This window comes from Acipenser ruthenus, chromosome 26, assembly GCF_902713425.1.
Source record: "Acipenser ruthenus chromosome 26, fAciRut3.2 maternal haplotype, whole genome shotgun sequence".
In the NCBI taxonomy this organism is placed as follows: Eukaryota; Metazoa; Chordata; class Actinopteri; order Acipenseriformes; family Acipenseridae; genus Acipenser; species Acipenser ruthenus.
In genome coordinates, this window is record NC_081214.1 from 17,175,357 (window position 1) to 17,195,819 (window position 20,463).

The 20,463-nt window shown below is 38.4% G+C and overlaps 1 protein-coding gene across 5 annotated transcripts in view; it reads right to left on the reverse strand.

Annotated features, from left to right (window-relative positions):
- LOC117430689 (protocadherin-11 X-linked-like) overlaps positions 1-20,463 on the reverse strand; it is a 256,376-nt gene that overhangs the window by 21,046 nt on the left and 214,867 nt on the right. For 3 of the 5 annotated variants that reach the window (XM_059000971.1, XM_059000970.1, XM_059000974.1), the window contains one exon: positions 9,342-9,395. The exons of the other annotated variants lie outside the window; for them this stretch is intronic. In XM_059000971.1, coding sequence (XP_058856954.1) covers positions 9,342-9,395 — 54 coding nt within the window. The remainder of the gene's footprint in view (positions 1-9,341; positions 9,396-20,463) is intronic. 5 annotated transcript variants of the gene reach the window in all.

Consider the following 20,463-nt stretch of genomic DNA (forward strand, 5'->3'; position numbering starts at 1 on the left):
GTTCTTGTTCTCTAAGCCATATATTATTGTTACTGCTCCCAAGATCAAACCAATAGACATAACATATGATAGCCCCAGGAGGACAGATCTTTCAACTCCTAAATGACAGGCAGGCAAGTGAGTCGCATGTGCATCTTTTGTCTTAGTAAATTAAAGACTTGGGAACAATAAAGCCTTTTACAGTTTCCCAGTGAAGGGCAATGGTAATTAACTGTTATCTCCATTTGATTTACAACTGCCCAGTAAAAATAACCCTTTTGTGTTCAAACAAAAGTCACCCCCTTTTTCTACAGTCGCTAATCTGGAGCTGATGGATTAAATGGCACAGAGTGCTCTGGCTTTTCTGTTTGAGCCCAGTTCTAGTAGAATATGCCGTTTAATAATAATAATAATAATAATAATAATAATAATAATAATAAATTACATTGAGAGGTTCAGCATGAATATCATTTTTAATTACAATATCATTTTTAATTACAATATCAATATATATATATATGTCCTTTTGTATGCACGTGCACTGTTTTCTTAATGTGCTATACCAGGGATACACATGTCAGATGCGGTTCTTGTTTTTAATAGATATTGGCAGACAGGAGGCAGTAAGATTGGTTGCTTTACATATATCACAATTAATAAAATGTGCAAAGAAAGAATATACTTCCACTTGAGCAGACAATCTCTTACCTAGCTAAGATAAATGGTTTAGAAATGGTTTTGAATCTTTACAAATTGGCAATCGCTAAATTCAAGTACTTCAGGACTTAAAAGATCAATAGCTGCATTAAAACCACTAAAGACAGTTTTGAATAAATGTACTAAGATTAACATCAACACTGTCAACATTAAAATTAGGAGTGGGGGTGCAATCTGTTTTTCCTAGCTTTTCTTTTGGAATATTATAACTTACGAAAGAGGATGTACACTTCAACAGTACATGTGTTCACAAAACACTAGTTTCTGTTTCACTTATTTAAAGCCGTGCTCCTTTAAAAAATAGGCTGTAATTGTATCGTGACATTCTATTTTTTTCAATGTGTCTATTTGGTTGTTTTCCATTACCCATATTGACTAATTCGTGCTGAGAAGAGTTTTTTTTTTTTTTTTTTAATATCTGTATTTCATAGGAAAAACACTTTTAAACTTTTCATCTCAGAGTGCACACAATTCACACAGAGTTCTGTTTAAAGACAATAAATATAAATCGGATTGAATGCGAAGAAGTGAAAAAAACCACATATACAACTTTCTTTATTCATGTAGAAATACAACACTTTAATTGGAGCAGCTTCATTTAGCAGAACGTCTAGTATTGTAACACACCTAGATAAAAACCCTGTAGTTAAAACAGTTAGTGATGTATTATTAATCAAAAGAAAAATGGATCCGGCACTGTAGGATACCTCTTTGTGTACATCACAGTCACAGACTAGCCATCAAGACAGACATCCTGCCATATAGCTGTTTGTAGTCCATTTTCGATCACACTAAGCCTAGTTGATAGTAACACTGGATCCACATTCTGAAGGCCTTTAACAGGACTATTATGGAAGTATCCCTCGGTAACCACACAAGATTGTCCTTGAAGTAGGCGTTGTTTTTAGCCTATATAAATGAATTAATAAACAAGAAAAGCAGTATGGACCCTTTATATATATATATATATATATATATATATATATATATATATATATATATATATATATATATATATATATAGTATATATGGACTGGAGAGGAGGGCTATAGTAGAAAATTAATGACCCAAGGGAAGACTATTGGGCCGGGGGCTGTAATGCCCGAGGTTGCATAATTACCTAATTTTCTAATAAGCCATGACTATTCAATTACCTCAAAACTATACAATAGTAAATATGCTTTAATTGTATTTATTTAAAATTTCTTAGAGAATACAAAACAAATAGCTAAATCATTTTCATTCATATTTACATTTAAAGAAATTGATTTTCTCTAAACATAGGTATGTCTGTGCAATCTTGGCCCCGGTCTTATTCCTGCACTTCTGTTTGATTGCTACACTGTGGTTCATGCTTGCTTTCTTTATGGTAGTGCATAAAGTGCAAGTTTATAAAGGGGCATAAGATCTGTTCCCAGGCAAATCATGACTGTTGGATTACGGTAGGTACTGCAGCTCCAGGCACCCTCAGAGTTATATATCAGATCAATCCTATCAGTTTAGCCAAGGTAGATCATAGTGAGAGACCTATGGATCAAAGGCAGAATAATCTCCTTGTCAAGCAACATTAGGCTAGGTTCCTCAGTTTCTGAGATTTCTAAAGTCAGTAGACAGTACGCTGCAGACTGAAGACAGGGGACATGCATACATAATTCAACCTCCAACTGAATAATGAAACTCTTTACTATTTGTATACTTTTATATGTCTGTTCATATAGAAACTTAAAAGCTGTTTAACCTAAAAAGGATTGTATCTTTTGTAAGAAAACTCCATACTACTATTGCTGTTTGCTGTTTGTGTTAGAGGATTTTTCAGCCAGCCTTGGCATTAGGCTATGAGCACTGGCATCCGGTCCATTACAGTTCAAGGATACAATGAACACAGAGCAAATCTCAAATGTGTACTGGTGTATCATTGGTCTATATGTCTGTTCATATGGTGTATCATTGGTCTATATGTCGTTCATCTCCCTGATGCTAATAAGTTTCTCACAATTGTTACAGACAGTCTTTGATAGAGTGCCGCTAGGTAGCATTTAGTCAGCAAGTGCTTCTCCTATCCAACCCAAATTACTGATGTTTTACGAGGCGCGGTATCAGAATGATATGTGCCATTCTGGAGAATAGACTTTTAAATGCACTGACTGCCCTTTGTGGCCCTATACTCTATTGACAATGTAATGTATATGTACACATTTAAATCACATTGGTATAGCTAATCTTATCTTAGTGGGTTTTAATGTAACTTTAAAATTGCTGCTTTTGTATTATTATTATTATTATTATTATTATTATTATTATTATTATTATTATTATTATTATTATTATTATTAAATGGCCTATTCTACTATAACTGGGCTCAAACATTATTATGTGTATTTTGTTATTTAAATCTGTTATTTAAATGGTCTGATTGTGGCAGTTGTATGTGTGACATGCTATACAAATGTATTGTGGTTTGTTCTTTTTTTCTGCTACAGTATGTACTGTACAGTGCTTTTGCGATACTTTTGTATGAAAAGTGCTATATAAATGCAATACGTAAATAAATAGACATAAAGAGTGGAGATGAGAAAGAGAGTTGGCTTGAGCCTTTTACACAAATGACAACTTTTGTGCAGCAGGCTGAGCCTTCAGAGGGTATACAGTGTGTCTATGGGTATATTAAAGTGCCGTTGCAGCATTAACAAGTGGAAGCTGTGCCTTTGTCAAGAAATGGCCACTGACACATCCTCTGGTAAAACAACACAGGTACTTGACACATCCTCTGGTACTTGAGTCTTCGAGTGCCATCACAAGAGACATTGGAATTGTTACAGCTATTCTGATGGGTCTCCTTTAATGAATTCCCACTTGTAGAGAAAGCAATAATGTTACACAATGCCGTGTTTAAAGTCTGACCTGACTTGAATTCCCACACGCACTTGTAATGAGTAACTCCACTGTAGATGTGTACTCTTGATGCAGCTTATTTAAGGCCATAACTCAGCAGTGGTTATTGCTTTATATATATATATATATATATATATATATATTTTAGCTCAAAGAGCCAGCTGCCCAACGTTTCGATATGTTGTACATATCTTTCTCAAGGGAGCCTGTGTTTGAATCCAAACATTGGAGGTATTTATAGGTTTTTGACGGCATGACAACTACTTGTTATTGTTTACATTCAAATTCATGATTTATTCTTACATGATGTAATGGTGTTCTATATATTGTGACATCATTTTTACTTCTATCTTTGAATCTGTATTAATTCCAATTAACACTACTTTACATAAACTTATATTTTTATTATGTCATGCAATGCTGGCTCTGAGGATCAGTCTAGATTTGGCCTCCCCAGCGCATCAGCATGCACAACTTTTGAATTAATTTTGTTTATTTATTTAAATGTTATATATTTATTGTATATATATATATATACAAAAAAATGTTACGTAATCATATTGTGCATCAAAATTACATATGGAAGTGTTGAGGTTTTTTTTACATGCAAAACAAAATCATTTTTACACAAGAATCAAATACACTGAGCAACTTATACTTCTGAATCTCTGACAAAGCTCAATCATGACTGGTGGCCTATTTACAAAGCTGTCTGCTATTTTTTTTTTAAATATACATATCTTAATATTAACACTAGAACCACCAGATTTTCAAACTACCTAGAACTGCCACGTGGGTCATTTTGACCCATATATTTTAAAACTGCTTCGATATGAAAATGAAAGACAAACTACCAGATACAACTCAAAAGTTTTATTCATGAACATCATATATAACATTTCAATAGCAGAAACACCACATTTATATGAAAAAATAAAAGGCGTTATTTTCAAAAGTAGCGCATGAACAGCACGACTACAAAAAATGAAAAACTATATTAACCCTTTGTGGTCCTATGTCGGAGAAAAACCGAGAAAACCATTCAATGGCCGAGTGAGACAGATAGGAGCCAAGAGAAGCCGACGAAAAAAAAGGGGGGCGTATCTCATGAATTCTGATAGACCCGACACCACATGGATAACACGGACATAAACAAACAAGATAGTTGCTTCCGCATCCAGCGCTCAAAGAACATCACAGACATTTGCAGAGCTTTTTTTAGATGTTATAGTAATAAAATAACGACTTGGATCGCGTTATTGAGGAGTTTGGTGATAAAACGAGTGATCAGGAGATGATTTATCGGTATGTACTACTATTACGAGGTATGTAAAAAATATAGCGAACAAGGGGTGGGACGGGGCTGCAGATGCAGTACTGAGTATCCTGTTAATATGCAGTGCCTTTAAAACCTGTTTTACTGTGATAAAAAATACTTTTAAACAGCGCGTCTAAAATAAACTGCGCGTGTGAAAATAAATTGGACCTGACGCGCCTGACACGCACTGAATAAATAGACCGCAAAGGGTTAAAATTTCAAAAGAAACTGGTAACATTTCAAAAGGTGTAAACATGTATATAGAAAATTGTAAAAACGATTTATTTATTTTTGTAACTAACAAAAAAGTAAATATAACACAACTGCTGGTATCGAATGTGAAAGTGCTTGGTGCGAAGCAATGTTCAATGGAGCTTCTGTATCATTTTTTTTCTGTGTTTGACCTGGCAGCTTACTCAGCTATACAGTCCACACAGAAAAAACGCTTCTCAATTTTTCCTGCGCATTTACCACAGACTGCCTTTTAACAACAGGCGCAGACATCCACAGTTTTATTGTCACTGCACTTTGCTACCTGGCACCTTTTCCTCTCGCTCGTGCCAGCGGGTGCAGCACTGCGTGAAGGCTGAGTGGCATTTGCAAGCTGCTTTTCCCGTTTCTGATCCAAACGTTTCAGTTGAAGCTCCGTGGCTAGCTGTAAAATGAATTCCCTCCTGCTGATGTTGATCCCGGTGCATTCTCTGTACACTGTTTTTACAAAACATTGTAAAAAACAGCCACAGTCCATCTGCGAGAACTACCTTTGACAGAGTTCTGCAGTGCCATCTGGTCCAATACGTCCACTCCGTACTTGGTGGCATTGTAGTATTCAATAGCCTCTGGTTTATTTTTTCCATCAGTCCCGATGGCCACTGAGCTGTGTAAAGCACTGAGAATCAGCATTTTTTTTTTGGTTTCTTGCACCCATACACACTCAGGGTGGCACAGTCATTCTGTCTGAGAAGTGCAGTGGAGTACAGTGGTGCAGTCAAGGCTTGAGCAGATGGTGGTAGCTTGTGTCTTGCCTTGTTCACTGTTCCTACAAGAGTTGTTTTTTTCCCTTCAACTCCCTGGCCAAATGGAGTGAAGTGAAGAAATTGTCTGTGGTGACATTTTGTCCTTTCCCTAAGTATGGCTCCATAAGTTTGAGCACAACGCTGTCTCCCAGTCTCTAACCAGCAAGGCACATCCTTTCCCAGGTAAGGGAACCCATTCACCAGGTACTTAGAATCAACGTCCACTGCCAGCCATAATTTTATTCCGAACTTGTCCAGTTTGTTGAACATGTACTGTGTCCAGCGACAGTACGCTTTGGTGGGAAACAGCTGCTCATCCACTGTGGTGTTTGCTCCTGGCATTGGCAATGCTCTTTTCAATGAAGCCATTCCAGACTTTAGAAGCCAGGACAAATTTATCTGTCTCAAATCGCATAATCCTCGTTGTTCTCAGATCAAAACGGACAAATCTGAGAATTTCACGACAGCAATTTCTAGACATTGTCTCAATAAAAACCCACTGTGTTGACCAGTAGGGCTCCAAGTACTGGCTTTTCCTCTGTATGCGCCACGAACATACAGGATTGCAATGGCTGCTTGTGACTCCTCCACAGATAATGTCCAGGAATCATCATTTTTTACCTGATGTGCCTCTGCATTGAATGTGCAGTAGCATTGGCATATTGATCAATAACAGGAACGCACGAGTGGGGTATCAATGTTGCATTTTGCGTGTGGCGATGGACTTGATGTTTTAATCAAAAACATTTTCAGATGCACGTCTTCCCACGGCCTCACAACTGGGGTTTATAATGTTCTAAACAGTCCTGTCTTTCCCTGTCTCCTGAATGCTGGTTCCAGAAGCTGATACAGCCCTTGTTGTTGTCCGTGGTGCTGGTTGGCCAGAAGCCGGCACTTGAGAAGCTGCTGCTGCAGACGGCAAAGCCACCCCTGGCACCACAGGTAATTGCCCGAAAGTGGAGCCTCTGCCACGTCCACGACCTCGACCTCTGTGACTGGTGGACCCTGTTTGTGGAAGGCCTGCTGGCAATTTTTCGTTTTCACTCTCGGATCTGCTCATTTCTAGAACCCAGGAATGGTCGCTGTCATTGTCACTCAGATTCCCTGCATCAGACGCATCTTCAAGCAGAGTGTGGAGCATTTCAAGCACCTGTTCTTTTCTCATTTTACTCTCCTGCCTATTCTCTGTCACTGTACTTGTAACAATAAATTGCTATGCAAAGTAGCTACATGATGACATCAGAGATACTGTACTCTTGCGAGTTTTCATGCACTTGCAAGGATTAGAATACACATGTACATGCCCCTTGATTGCAATGCAAAGAACAGGCAAGATTGTCGACAATATTTAAAATAAAACATGTATTATAATACATGGGTCAAATTGACCCGTGTGGTGGTTCTAGGTAGAAGTGCTTATAAAATGTTTATTTTTTTCAAATCTGGCACTGAAATGCTGTCAGGATATTTAATTAATATATTTAGGAAAAGTCAAGAACGGACATGCACATACGATTCACAAAATGGGTCAAATTGACCCGCAGGGTGGTTCTAGTGTTATAAAATGAAAATAATGTTCATAAGAGGCTGTAGATATACAGTAACTGTTTTGTTGTTTATGGTTAATTATGCAGCATAATCAGGTGCTATTCTTCTGGAATAGGAGTACATGACAGTTTTAGTACATTACAGTCGTAGCCTTGCATTTAGCCTTGTTATGCATATAACGTGATCAGAATTTGTGCAGCAATCAAAACAAAATAGTTTTGCCTTCTTATTTTCCACAGCCATTTTTTAACAATTAAAAACTTTAAACTGAAAAAATGTCACACTACTCGCAATGCATTTGCATTAATTTACAAATAACACCCTGTGCAGCGTGCAGCATGTTGAGCCCCAAGCACAGAACAACATATTCTACTGTGATCAGAATCCAGTATATGTATAGCACATACACATAGTGATTGATAAGTAATCAACTGTGAGCTCTCAGATCAATTACCCCATGATTCCTTAACAAGAGCCCACAACATCCATCATTACTGCTTAAGAGAGTGTGATAGAATCTCAGAGAGAGGATGAGAAGGGAAGAGAATGTAAAGAAAGGAAGAGTGCCAGAGTGCAAAAGCAAACTCATATTGATGTTTTCATATTACTCTTTATTAAATCTTTAAACTCTACAGCAAGTGAAAAGGTACTGTTTTGGGGAATGCAGCCAATCTTCACCTCACCGAGGGCTAAAATACTGAACCGTCAATTGAATTAGCCATGAAGAGAAACTCAGATGCTGGGAGGTTTGGCCTAGTGATAACTATATTAGGCTTTTTGTTTTTTTATGTAAGAGTCAGGGGCAGAAACAAATATTTGTGAAGTTGTGTTTGCCTAAAGAAAAATCGGAATCATATAATATTAGAAAAAAATATTTATAGTTTCTTATTGGAGATAATAATAACTTAACTGCAGCCAAGTGCAGTTAAGTGAAACTGCAGTACAATGTAAAATTACCTGCAGTTGAAAGTTACCTAAAATTGTTGTCTGAACTGTGCTGTGCTGGTGTTAAATTGCAATTGTTGTTTAAATAGGAAGCAAAAAAAGTGAGACGAGCCCTTCCTTGGCACTTCCACAAATGCTACAGCAAGAAAGGCAGGTGTCCCCTGTGGCATCAATAATGTTGTTTTCTTTTTGTTGTGTGGGTATTCCTAATTGTATTTATTTTCTGTAATTCAATGACCAGCTCCTGTGTCACCCACAATACCCAGTCAAGTCAAGTTTCACCTGCTTTAAGAAGCAAATAGAATAAAAATATCACAGTGAAATAGCTGGTCTCTTAAAGGTAAACAACTTTAAAAGTTTAAGCTTAAAAAGTTTCTGTTGTAAGAAACCTGTATTATTTTTTGGGATAGTCAGTAAAAATGTTGGTTCTGAGTGGGCAACTTAAAAATGATCTATTTGAAACCCAGCTTTTAAATGCTGCTACATCTCTATAGAATACCAATAAACAAGATTATAAGACAGACATATCCCTAATGCCTACACACAGATAAATGTTAAAACTGAGAGATTCTACCTGAAGAATTTCCTATAACAGCAGGAACAAGTCACATTTCTGTAGCACCTTTAATCACACGGATTTCAAAGTGTTTCACACACACAAAACAGAATTATCAAACCATTAAATTAAAAACAGTCTAACACAGAATTTAATAAAACAGAAATTAAAAAAGAGACACAAAATGTGGTTTTAATGGTAAAACTACAAAACGAAGATAAAAAGCTAGTTTGTAGAACTATAACAATTTAATTGTAAAATTAGAAAAACTAAAATTAAAAGACAATTTGTAAAAATAGAACAATTAAAATCAGTCTATTAAAAAAAACCAAACACTAATAAAAAATACAAATAAAAAGTTTCATTGACCTTCAGTGCTTGTTAGTTGTCTCGGCAGCAGTGTAAAGTGATCAACTTTGGGCCCTGTAATGATAAGGCATGATACTTTATTTAGTACTACGATTAGAATATGCTTGTATCATACGTTCTCTAATTGCACCAGTTTTATATTACCTGTATATCATTAAATTACATGTACTTCCATATGCATGTCTTATAACACATCTCAAAGGGAATATAGACATTTTTCTTCATGTTTTAGACTAATGTGTTCAACACAAATTGCTTCAAACAGGACAACCACCATAACAGTGCATCTGGAGCAAGGGCTGAAAAAAACATGTTCTAAAAATCAAAGAGATGGGAATTGATAATAAGATACCCTTGCACTCAGTATGACACTAATGAAAGTCTTTATGCAGCTTGCCTGTCGTGTTTAAAGAAAACACCCTACAGGCATAAAGAGCATAGCCCATATGCAATTCCCAGCAACAGAGACCAAAAGCAAGATTAGTATTGCTGGTGTTCACAAAGTTACAAAACATTATTTATTCATCTCCTCTATACTGCTATTTTTTAATGAACATTAAATAAAAAGATTGACACTTCCACTTTTAACCCCTTTACCCCTATTTCCAATATATTACAGTAGGGCTCTTTCTCATACTTCACTACATATGTTCCTTTGAAACAAATTTATATTATATATGGCTGAATGACTGTCCCAGTCAGCCAAGTATGCAAATTAGAAAAACAAGAGGTACTGGGAGATTTCTGTTTGGTGGGATTTTATACAGTTGCATAAGGTTTATTTACATAAAAAATGCCTAGTTACATCACAATCTGAAAAATGGTTCCCAAGATATAACCTTGAATACTCAGGCAGTGTCATTACCTTAAAAAAGTAGTGAATGGAATACTTTCTTATAACAACTGGACTTAACTAGATCAACCAATTAGAAGCTTCAATTGGGTGTGCAGATGAGTCTGGTAAGAGTGCAATACATAAGGCACTATTATGTCCCTGTTGCTGCATTATATGCCATGTGGGGACCATAATAATTCATGTGATGATTACTTTTAAAACATCAGTGATCCCGACAGGTGGTGTGGAAGTGAGAAAGCATTGGAGTAACAATAGGATAATTTCCGATTGGAGTCGGTGCCTTTTGCACTACAGGATAGTTGCTGAGGCTGAAATGTGCGTGGTTGTCTCTCTCTAGTTTTTATGTGACTAGAGAATTCTACTGGCAAGATCTGTTGATCCACAATGTATGGGACAAAAGAAAACATACAAAGCATAGGACAGGTACAATTTAGCTGGTTCCTTCTCATGTAGCCAGACAGCTCCAATAAATTCATTAAAAACCTTTTTTTTTTTTAAGTTCCAAGCAAAAGTGTAAATGTATGCTCTTATTAAATACCAGTTACTATAATGCCACCTATCAGGTTTAATAGAATTCAAATGAGCGAAATATATTCTTCAAAAAGACCCACTTCAAAAAAGAAGACCAATTTCAATTCTGACAGAATAATTTATCAGAGTGAAGTACCTCCCATGGTTGCAAAAAGGTCTGAAACAAAGCAGATAAAACCATGCTGGTCACAGCACTCTGCAGATAGAAAATGAAAGCTGGGGGAGGCTTTAGAGCTAGCCAGTCAGGCTGTACCGAAAAGGTCCCCAAACCAATTTCTTTCCTCTTTTGCCTCAAGCGTCTTTTCTTGCCAGAGGCAACTGTGTTCAACCATTCAGATCACACAAGCTTGATTTGTGTGTTTTGCGATATATTAACAGTCCACACATGTTATCTAACATTGGCATGTATTGTACTGTTTGTAGCCAGAAGGCTATCCCATAAAAAAATCTTTTACTGCTATCGGGGGCCATTAGTGCAGTCTGAATGTCAAGGGGCCCAGGGCTTTATTACAAGGGCAGTTATAACCCCATTGCAGGCCAAAAATATATTTGAACATGAATGCTAACTTTATACAGCTGGTCTCTGTTTTTTACTTTTTACTTATTATTTCTATCTATCTCGATATATTTTGGGTGAGTAAAATGCAACATTACCTTGAAGTCATGAGTACTTTCAATATATTTGTATTATATTCAGCTACCATACCAGCTGAAACAGACATTTCTTCAACGATATTGAATATTACTGCATTTAAAAATATATATTCACATGTTCTAGGTTCATCTGACTGCAAAGTTTGCACCATTAATTTCCAGACTGTCATTGATAGGCAGTATATTTTAGTCACTTTCTGCTGTTATTCTTGAGGTATCTGCTACAACATAAACTTCTGCATAACAGGGTTATTATTTTCTTTTATTCTTTGCTGAAACAGTGTAGGATAGGTCCTTTTTCTAGGTGGTAAAGGTAACAAGTGGATGAATGGATGAATAAACACTATCTAAACACTTGAAAGACAGGCAGCTCTTTGTATTTATTAAATGGCAGAAACAGGCTAGGAATGACATTTAAAATTAAGCTACTTTAACTTAACATTACAAATAGGGATATCAATATTTAATCAAGACTCTACCTGGAGAGTAAATGGGAAGAAAAATACTGAGGTAAACTTTGTAATGGCAGCAACTTGGATGTTACATGATCTCCGATGTTCTTTCTGAGAGTGACCCAAATTCTGTTTTATATAGCAGCGGTTCTCAACCCCCGGGGGTTCATGTCAAACTTCCAAGGAGGGCTCGGTGATCGCTCTATAATACAATAATTATAGCTAGAATTAAAAATGTTAAAATAAAATTTGACACATAAGTCTAAATATGAATTTTACAAACTTGCAAATGTTTTGTTTTTTTCGGTAAGCCGAGGACACAGCCGACCTAAGCCCTCCCCACCCGGGCGTCGCTTGGCCAATTGTGCGCCGCCCCCTGGAACTCCCGTCCACATCGGCAGTGGAATAGCCTGGACTCAAACCGGTGACCTCCAGGCTATAGGGCGCATCCTGCACTCCACACGGGGCGCCTTTACTGGATGCGCCACTCGGGAGCCCATGAGTTGTGCTTTTGAAGAAAATGTCTATGCATAATTCAACCAAACTCCCCAAGCCACCAAAGATGTAATGAACCTTTGGAATCGATTGCACATTCTCAAAATACTAGCCTACATTAATATCTTCATATATAAGCAATGTAGGGACTCAACTACTGTCGTTTTAAACTTTGAAGTAATGAAAAGTGGAAATAAAAAAATGCAGGAAGACAACTCAAGACAGAAGGTAGTTGGCTGATTTGGATTTGACCCTGGATTCGGACCCACAATATAACCTCAAATGTAACAGCCAAGGTGACCCTTGATTGATTTACAGTACCCCGACCCCTGGCTGCCTTATAATATCTCATAATTAGGTAGACACACATTTTGAATTACATGGCCACATTAGGGAGTGGGAAGAAGTGGCTCTTGCAGGCTTCTTTATAAAAAAATAACTTAAAAATGATCTATTTGAAAACATGAAAAGAGAAATACGTAATTGCAATTTTAAGAGACTATTTACAAGCTGCCTTCTGCATGGAATAAGATGCATACCAAAGTATACCAATTTTCTTTATTTTGTTCTTGTATATTCAGTGATCATGAGAAGGACCCTGGTTCTAGCTACATTTAGGCATGTTACTGGCAGGTGGCATAAAAGCTTCCCCCCACAGCTCCAGTACTTGAAGACCTCCTGAGAGTCACTGTTCTACCCTATCTCGCAATATTCAGGTTTTCTGGTAGCAATTGAAGAAACTAACACTTCTACTTCTATTTCTCTAAGGAATGCCAGTTGCTGTGTCAATAATACTGGGCAATGCAAATTGATTTCTCCCCATATTTTATATGTGTATTTCATTTACAAGTCACTATAAAAAATTATAAAATGCCAGAGGTAGAATTCGGCTGATAATGATATGCAATGTGATTAAAGTGGTCAGCACATCAATATATTGTCAGTCGAGTCAATGCTTACACTGTAGTGCTGCTTTCCATTTGGTGTAAATAGTGCAACCGCTGCATCTGGGTGAATAAACTCTGTGCTACACTTCAGCAATTTACTTGAAAATGTTGATTTGTGACATTTCTATTCAACTGCACTCTGCAAAATAGGGTCCTATGGGCAGTGGCAGTGAACTCAAATGGTGCCTGTCAGTATCTTGCCTGACAGTAATGCCATTTTCTCTCACCTTTCTTTAGCACCAAATTCATAAAATGAAAAACAAAGTATAATAGTTCTGTGCCTTTAGGGAATGCAAGTGAGAGACAATGTGGTCATTCTTTTTGTTGACCTGGTTTCAGATTCTTACTTGTACAGCTTGCTTTATCCCCAGCTCAGATTTGTAGTGCTCTGTTCATGACCAGAATAATTGAACATGGTCATTTGTTGAAATTGAATGCATGTGTTTCTGAGGAAACATGTTAATGGGAATTTGGGTGAAATGTTCAATTTTAATTGAGATTTTGTTACCCAGAGATGTCAGACAAAGATTGGGACCAAAGTTTTAAATCTCATAATGTACAACTGAAAAAGGCTAGGGCAGAAACAGGTTTATCCATATACAAAAAAATCAATTATTTTGAAGCAATTTTCAGTGAGGAAAAACAATATTTAAAAAATGTAACACTAGCAAGAATTACATAAAAAAATCTTATGTTGGCTATTATAATTATTAAAACCAACCAGGAGACATGAATGATATAAATCAAATATTATATGCATGAAATGAATCCTCTAGAAGTTTTTTTTTTCAAAAGAGATAAAGAATTAAAGAGCAAAAAGCAGTGTTCTATTTGTACATACATTTTCAGCCTATTTTTTCAGGGGACACTGCATTTCCAGTATATATGATGGGTGAACTTGAATCTGTCAAATGTGACCTCAGTACCAAGCTGTAACTCATTTACTAATTTACCCGTGGATGACCTGGACGATTTTCCTGTAAGATCCATTAGGTAAAATATATTCATGAAAACGACATCAAACACTACTTTAGAGAGTGATGAAGAATTATTCATCAGAGCCAAGGAGAAATCTCCTGCGGTATTGGCTCTTTTGAAGGAGGTAGGTGTTGTGACAAGAACCCTTTAAAGTTAAAAGCAAAGGCTGAGACCTCACAGCAAAGAGGGCCAGAGGAGGAAATTACTGAAAATGGCAACATTTTTAAATCACACACTGTCAGCACTACTGTGTAGTCTTTTAAAAGGTGATATTAAACTGGAGGAGAAATTATTATCGTTGGAGAACTGAAGGAGAATATTCTAATTGTGACCTTCATTAAGGAACCCACAAGGCTGTATCACCTTAGACCCCCGTACAATATAAAAAATATTGAATGCAACATGCTATACTGTGTTGGTTTAAGTTTACTAAGATTTAAATGCTGCTATAGCAAATTATTCACATTCCTGTCCTGTAAACTTGGTTTGTGGGACTTCTTTACAGTTGTAGACAAAAGTTTACATACCCCAATGGAAATGTATAATTTCTAGAAAATCTTTTGTGCATGAGGAAAACAAGTTACAAGAAATAGATGTCTTATTTTGACAATTCTTTTGCAAAACTCCAGAAATACTAATTCAAAAGTATTCATACCCATTGTTCCTAAGCTGCATATATTCAGTTTGTGAATGTAACTGAAGAGACACGTGTGTTCCTGTCACTGGCTGAAACAAACATCTAGCAGAAACCTGGCACTCTGTAAATGATAAGCACTCGCTACATCTATCCACCCCAAATGGCTACTCGCTCTTTGACAAGCCTGGTGAGGCGTACAAAGAAAAGAACACCATACCTACTGTTAAGGGCAGCAGTGTGGAGTAGTGGTTAGGGCTCTGGACTCTTGACCGGAGGGTTGTGGGTTCAATCCCCAGTGGAGGACACTGCTGTTGTACCCTTGAGCAAGGTACTTTACCTAGATTGCTCCAGTAAAAACCCAACTGTATAAATGGGTAATTGTATGTAAAAATAATGTGATATCTGTATAATGTGAAATAATGTATAATGTGATATCTTGTAACAATTGTAAGTCGCCCTGGATAAGGGCGTCTGCTAAGAAATAAATAATAATAATAATAATAATAATGGAGGTGGTAATGTCCTTCTATGAGGCTGTTTTGCCTCTAATGGCACAGGAAATGTAGTTCCAATACATGGAATCCATTCCATAGCATACCAAAAGATATTGACCAATCATCTTAAATCCTTCGCTACAAAACTTTTTTTAAAGCGCAACTGGACGTTCCAACAGAACAACGATCCAAAGCACACATCAAAATCTACTTCAGAATGGTTAAAGAAGAATAAAAGCAAGGTTCTGGAATGGCCTTGTCAAAGTCCCAATCTAAATCTGATATGGTATGGTATCAGTTGAAGAAGGCTGTGCACAAGAGAAGTCATCGGAATTTGAATGAACTGGAACAATTTTGCATTGAAGAACGGTCAAAAATCACTAAAGAATCATGCCAAAAGCTCATTGACAAATATCCTAATCATTTAAAAGAGGTTATTCTTGCTAAAGGTAACTCAACTAGCTATACATTTTGTTTTCCTTGTCAGGGTATGAATACTTTAGAATTAGCATTTCTGGAGTTCAAATTGCAGAGATAAATAAGTGTAGACATCTATTTCTTGTAACTTTTTTCCCTCATCCACAAAAGCAAAACTTTTGCTACAAAATGTTTTTCTATAATTATTTGTTTTTGAGAAATGTTTGTAAATTATAAATTTCCATTTGGGGTATGTAAACTTTTGACTACAACTGTATATTTAGAAAGATAATTTCAAGAAGGAAAATTGATTTTACAACCTTATGAGCATTTAAAGCTTCACCTCCCATATGATTTCCCCAGTATTTCTCCAATTACCTTACACCACCACCCTAGAAATTGCTTGAGCTCAGAAGGGAAACAGACAAACACAAGCTTCCCTGCCTGCACATGCTTCAAGGTCAGCTGTGTACAAATAGTTCAGCCCTAAGTCTCTTAGCTCAGGTTTCTTTTTATGTCCCCTGGAGGTAACAGCTCTATTTTATCTTCATGGAGTGTAAACCTGCCTCCCCCAACCCCAATCAAGACCAGTGAGGCAGAGTGATTCATATCCAGATACTATATCAGTGCATACAATCTCATGCTGCAGAGAGAAAACACTGGCATGGCCACCACAGTCTGAAATGTAGTTAATACGTGTACACTAGTAAAACATACCTTATAAGATGTATCTACGGACTGCAATATTATGTAGTTTGTGACTGAGATTTAAACACAGAATAGGAGATTTAATGGCGTCGTTTGAACTCTTGTTTACCAGCTAGAGCCACACATAGGTAAAAAAGTGACCAAGCTCAAAGAAGTGGCAGGATATCTCTGATTACATCTAAATGGATCTTTCCTCTGTAATTATCTTCATATAATCACAGCACCCAATACTACAAGCAAGCTCCTATTTTAAAACAAGCAAACCCTCATTAAAAGCATACATTTCTAATCCGATTTTAGTTATTGATTTAGTGGATATAATGCCAATAATAAGCTGTCTGTAACTATTAGTGTTTTAAATCCAAAAACCAGACAGTCAGCATGCAATGTAGGACTAGTTGTTAAACATGAACAATAATAATACAGCAGTTACTGCAATCGAGACAGATAACACACATAAATGAATAACAAAAATTGAATGAATAGGAAACTCTTCATTATTGGTTTTTTTTTCAGATCAGTGATTTCTGTGAGCTGGCAGTACTAGTGTGGTTGCAGCATTGGGTTAAGAAAGGACAGAGCTTATTGAAAAGAAATGCATCAGGTACAGGAGTTTGTTCAAATTACTGGGCACAGTCTCTGGGGAAAGTGGGCAATAACCAGAATCTTTTTTTACCTAGCAGCTGGGAAAAAACAACAGGTGCTTAAAAAAAGCATCTGGGAGAAATTAAGAGCTGGAAGTCAGATGTCCTCAACATCTGGATCATTCCATGTACTAAGGTACACATCAGTAGTTATTTACTAACCTGTAACACACACTTTCGCATTGCTCTTTAGGCCTCCACTTCCAGACTGACAACTTGCTTCCCTGGCATGATCAAGAAGGATATAAAGCTGGGCCAATCTGTTGTTCAGTTTAGTCATGAAATGTCCCCATTATCAACAGTTCATCAATTACCCCGTGAAATGCTAAGCAATACAAATTAATTATTTAGTAAATAGACTGAGTATAACAGGTTTACACCACTCCACACATGCAGTCGGACCCGGTGCTCTCAAGAAGTTAGTATGCATTCCAGCTTAATTAGGTCAACAGCAGCAAACAGACCAATTTATGTCAGCTCCTATACATTTAATTAACTCTAATTTCAGTCCAAAATAGACCCTTCTGAGGTTGGTGTCTGCTAACACTAGCAAGGCCAGGTAATATAAATGCACAACACACTCAAAGCAATGGGCCATATTCACAAAGCTGTTTTTAAAGAATGTTTTGAGTACAATGTGTTTGACATTCACAAAACTGTTCTAGACTAGCTTATGGCAGAGCCCTAACCACTACCCCACACTGCTGCCCTAATATGTATCTGATATGTTTGCATGTTAAACTGCTGTGGCAATGTGCTCCGCCCCTGTGTGCATTAATGTGTTGTATGTTGCGTGTGTTAATGTTGGTGTATAGAGATTGGTACACGGGATATAAACGGGTCTGTGTTTCACGTGGTTATTTAAATTGTATAATTGTATTTAGGCACAGGATTGCACATCACTGCACGTGCATTTAAAGTAAGTAATATGCGCGCACGAGGTTGCACATAATTAATTCACGTGCTGGGATTCAAGTGAATAATTAATTAGTAATTGAATCCCAGCACAACTGTATAAATAGATGCACGTTTCATTCACTCGGGGTTGGGTGTTCGAGAGTGGAGAACGGGTGTAGAGAGGAGGAGAACTGAAGAGAAATAAAGAATAACAATTGCTACAGCGTGCTGGAAGTGCCAGCACGGTACTTGTTTAACGTTCGTCCACTTGTTTTGTGTGTTAGTGCGTTTTGTTTGTCTATTTATTTTGGCCTCAAGTGCCGTGTCGTGTTTTTGTGTGCTCTTGTTTTGTTTATTAAATGCTGAGCACAACCAAGTGCTCAGCTTCACCAACCTCGCTGTCTCTGTCTGTCTGTTTCTTCCGGGTCTGACGTGTCACCACTCAGCCAGCTTTGTGACATATGGTGTCAGAAGCGGGGTAACAGCGCCCCCCAGACTTAGGCCGGAAAGAATAACGCAGTTTTTGGAAAGAAAAAAAAAATGGATTTTTTTTTTGGAGACATGGAGGGAGGAAAGACGCTAGAGAGGAAGCAACAGCAGCACCCATCCTGCAGGCCAGTGACAGAGGAGGTGATCGACTGGCTGCTGGATCGGGAGAAGCAAGGGGGCCCCAGAGTAACATCAGCGCAGCAGCTGCAGGCGGTGTTAAAAAGGTGCCCCACACCGCTACTAGCAAGGCTGCTGTCCTCTCTAGCGCCCAAAGGGGAGGAGCCCAAACGTCTTACGCCTGATTGGGAGGAGCCCGAACGTCCTACGCCTGAGTGGGAGGAGCCCGAACGTCCTTCCCCTGAGTGGGAGGAGCCCCAACGTCCTACGCCTGAGTGGGAGGAGCCCGAACGTCCTACGTCTGAGTGGGGGGAGCCCGAACGTCCTAAGCCCAAGAGGGGGGAGTCGGTGCGTCCACAGCCCAAAAGGGAGGAGTCGGTGTGTCCACAGCCCAAAAGGGAGGAGTCGGTACGTCCACAGCCCAAAAGGGAGGAGTCGGTGCGTCCACAGCCCGAAGAGAGGGAAGTCGGGGCTTCCACAGCCCTAGGACCCAAGCTGCCAGCAGAGGGAGAATGCCTGCTGGTTCCACCTCCACCAGCAGAAGAACAATGCCTGCTGTCCCCATCTACATCAGCAGAGGAACAAGGCCTGCTGTCCCAGTGTCCACCAGCAGAGGAAGCATGCCTGTTGGTTCACCTGCTGCTGCCGTCCCAAGAGCCAGAAGGGGAGGAGTTACAGGCTCAACCCCCTGAATTTTTCTGGGGGGGAGAAGGTCAGGATGCTGGTGTCCCCCAGCCGCCTCTATTTATGCTGCTGAAGGGAGCACGGCACACACCAGCCCAGCCGCCACAGCAGAGGGAGCCAGCACCGCCATAGCCTCCCTCTGAGTGGCCAGCATCCGCCCCATCACCACTGCCTCCATCACCTACCCCTGCAAGGGAGGCAGAGCCACACCAGTCCCCTGCAAGAGAGGCAGAGCCGCACCAGTCCCCTGCAACGTTCGGAGACTACACGCTGCTCCCACCTCCATCGCCAGGAGACTACACGCTGCTCCCACCTCCACCGCTTCCTCCACTAGGAGCAGAGCAGCAGGAGCTGCCTCTGCCTCCACCACCGCCAGGAGCAGAGGAGCAGGAGCTGCCTCTGCCTCCGCCACCGCCAGGAGCAGAGGAGCAGGAGCTGCCTCTGCCTCCACCACCTCCACCAGCAGAGGGTGAATGCTCAGCTTCACCAACCTCGCTGTCTCTGTCTGTCTGTTTCTTCCGGGTCTGATGTGTCACCACTCAGCCAGCCTTGTGACAACTGCACATATTAATTTCATTCATTATGCATGTGGCATCACTTTGACCACATTTACCTGATGAAGGCATATGACAAAATGTTTTTCTACTTTATTTCACATAGTAATTTATAGTTTTACCATGTGGGTATTTGAAGTTATAAAGGAACAGGAAAAAACAATACAATTCAAATGTTACTTTTATTGTATTTTAACATTATCCCAGGAATGTGCATAACAGTAGATGTTGACTACATAAGCAGTGCTAGTTTTACTATATGCAAAATGTGTATTTCCCCAACAGCAGATCAAAGTGTTAGAGAGACTTACAGTAACAACTAAGAAAATAATCCAATAGAAAACATAAAGACATGAATATGGCAAATGACACAGAGATATGGAATGCCCATATTTTCTGAGTATCTATGTTACAGTTAGTTGCTTGAAATTAATCTGATTGATTGGACTTTGACCCAGTCCTTGACAGACTGTAGTACACAGACAATGCACAATTATAATGATGTCTGTCACCTTATGACTTGAATGGACACATTGGTAAAAGGGCTTTTAATTCTGAGATAATAAAT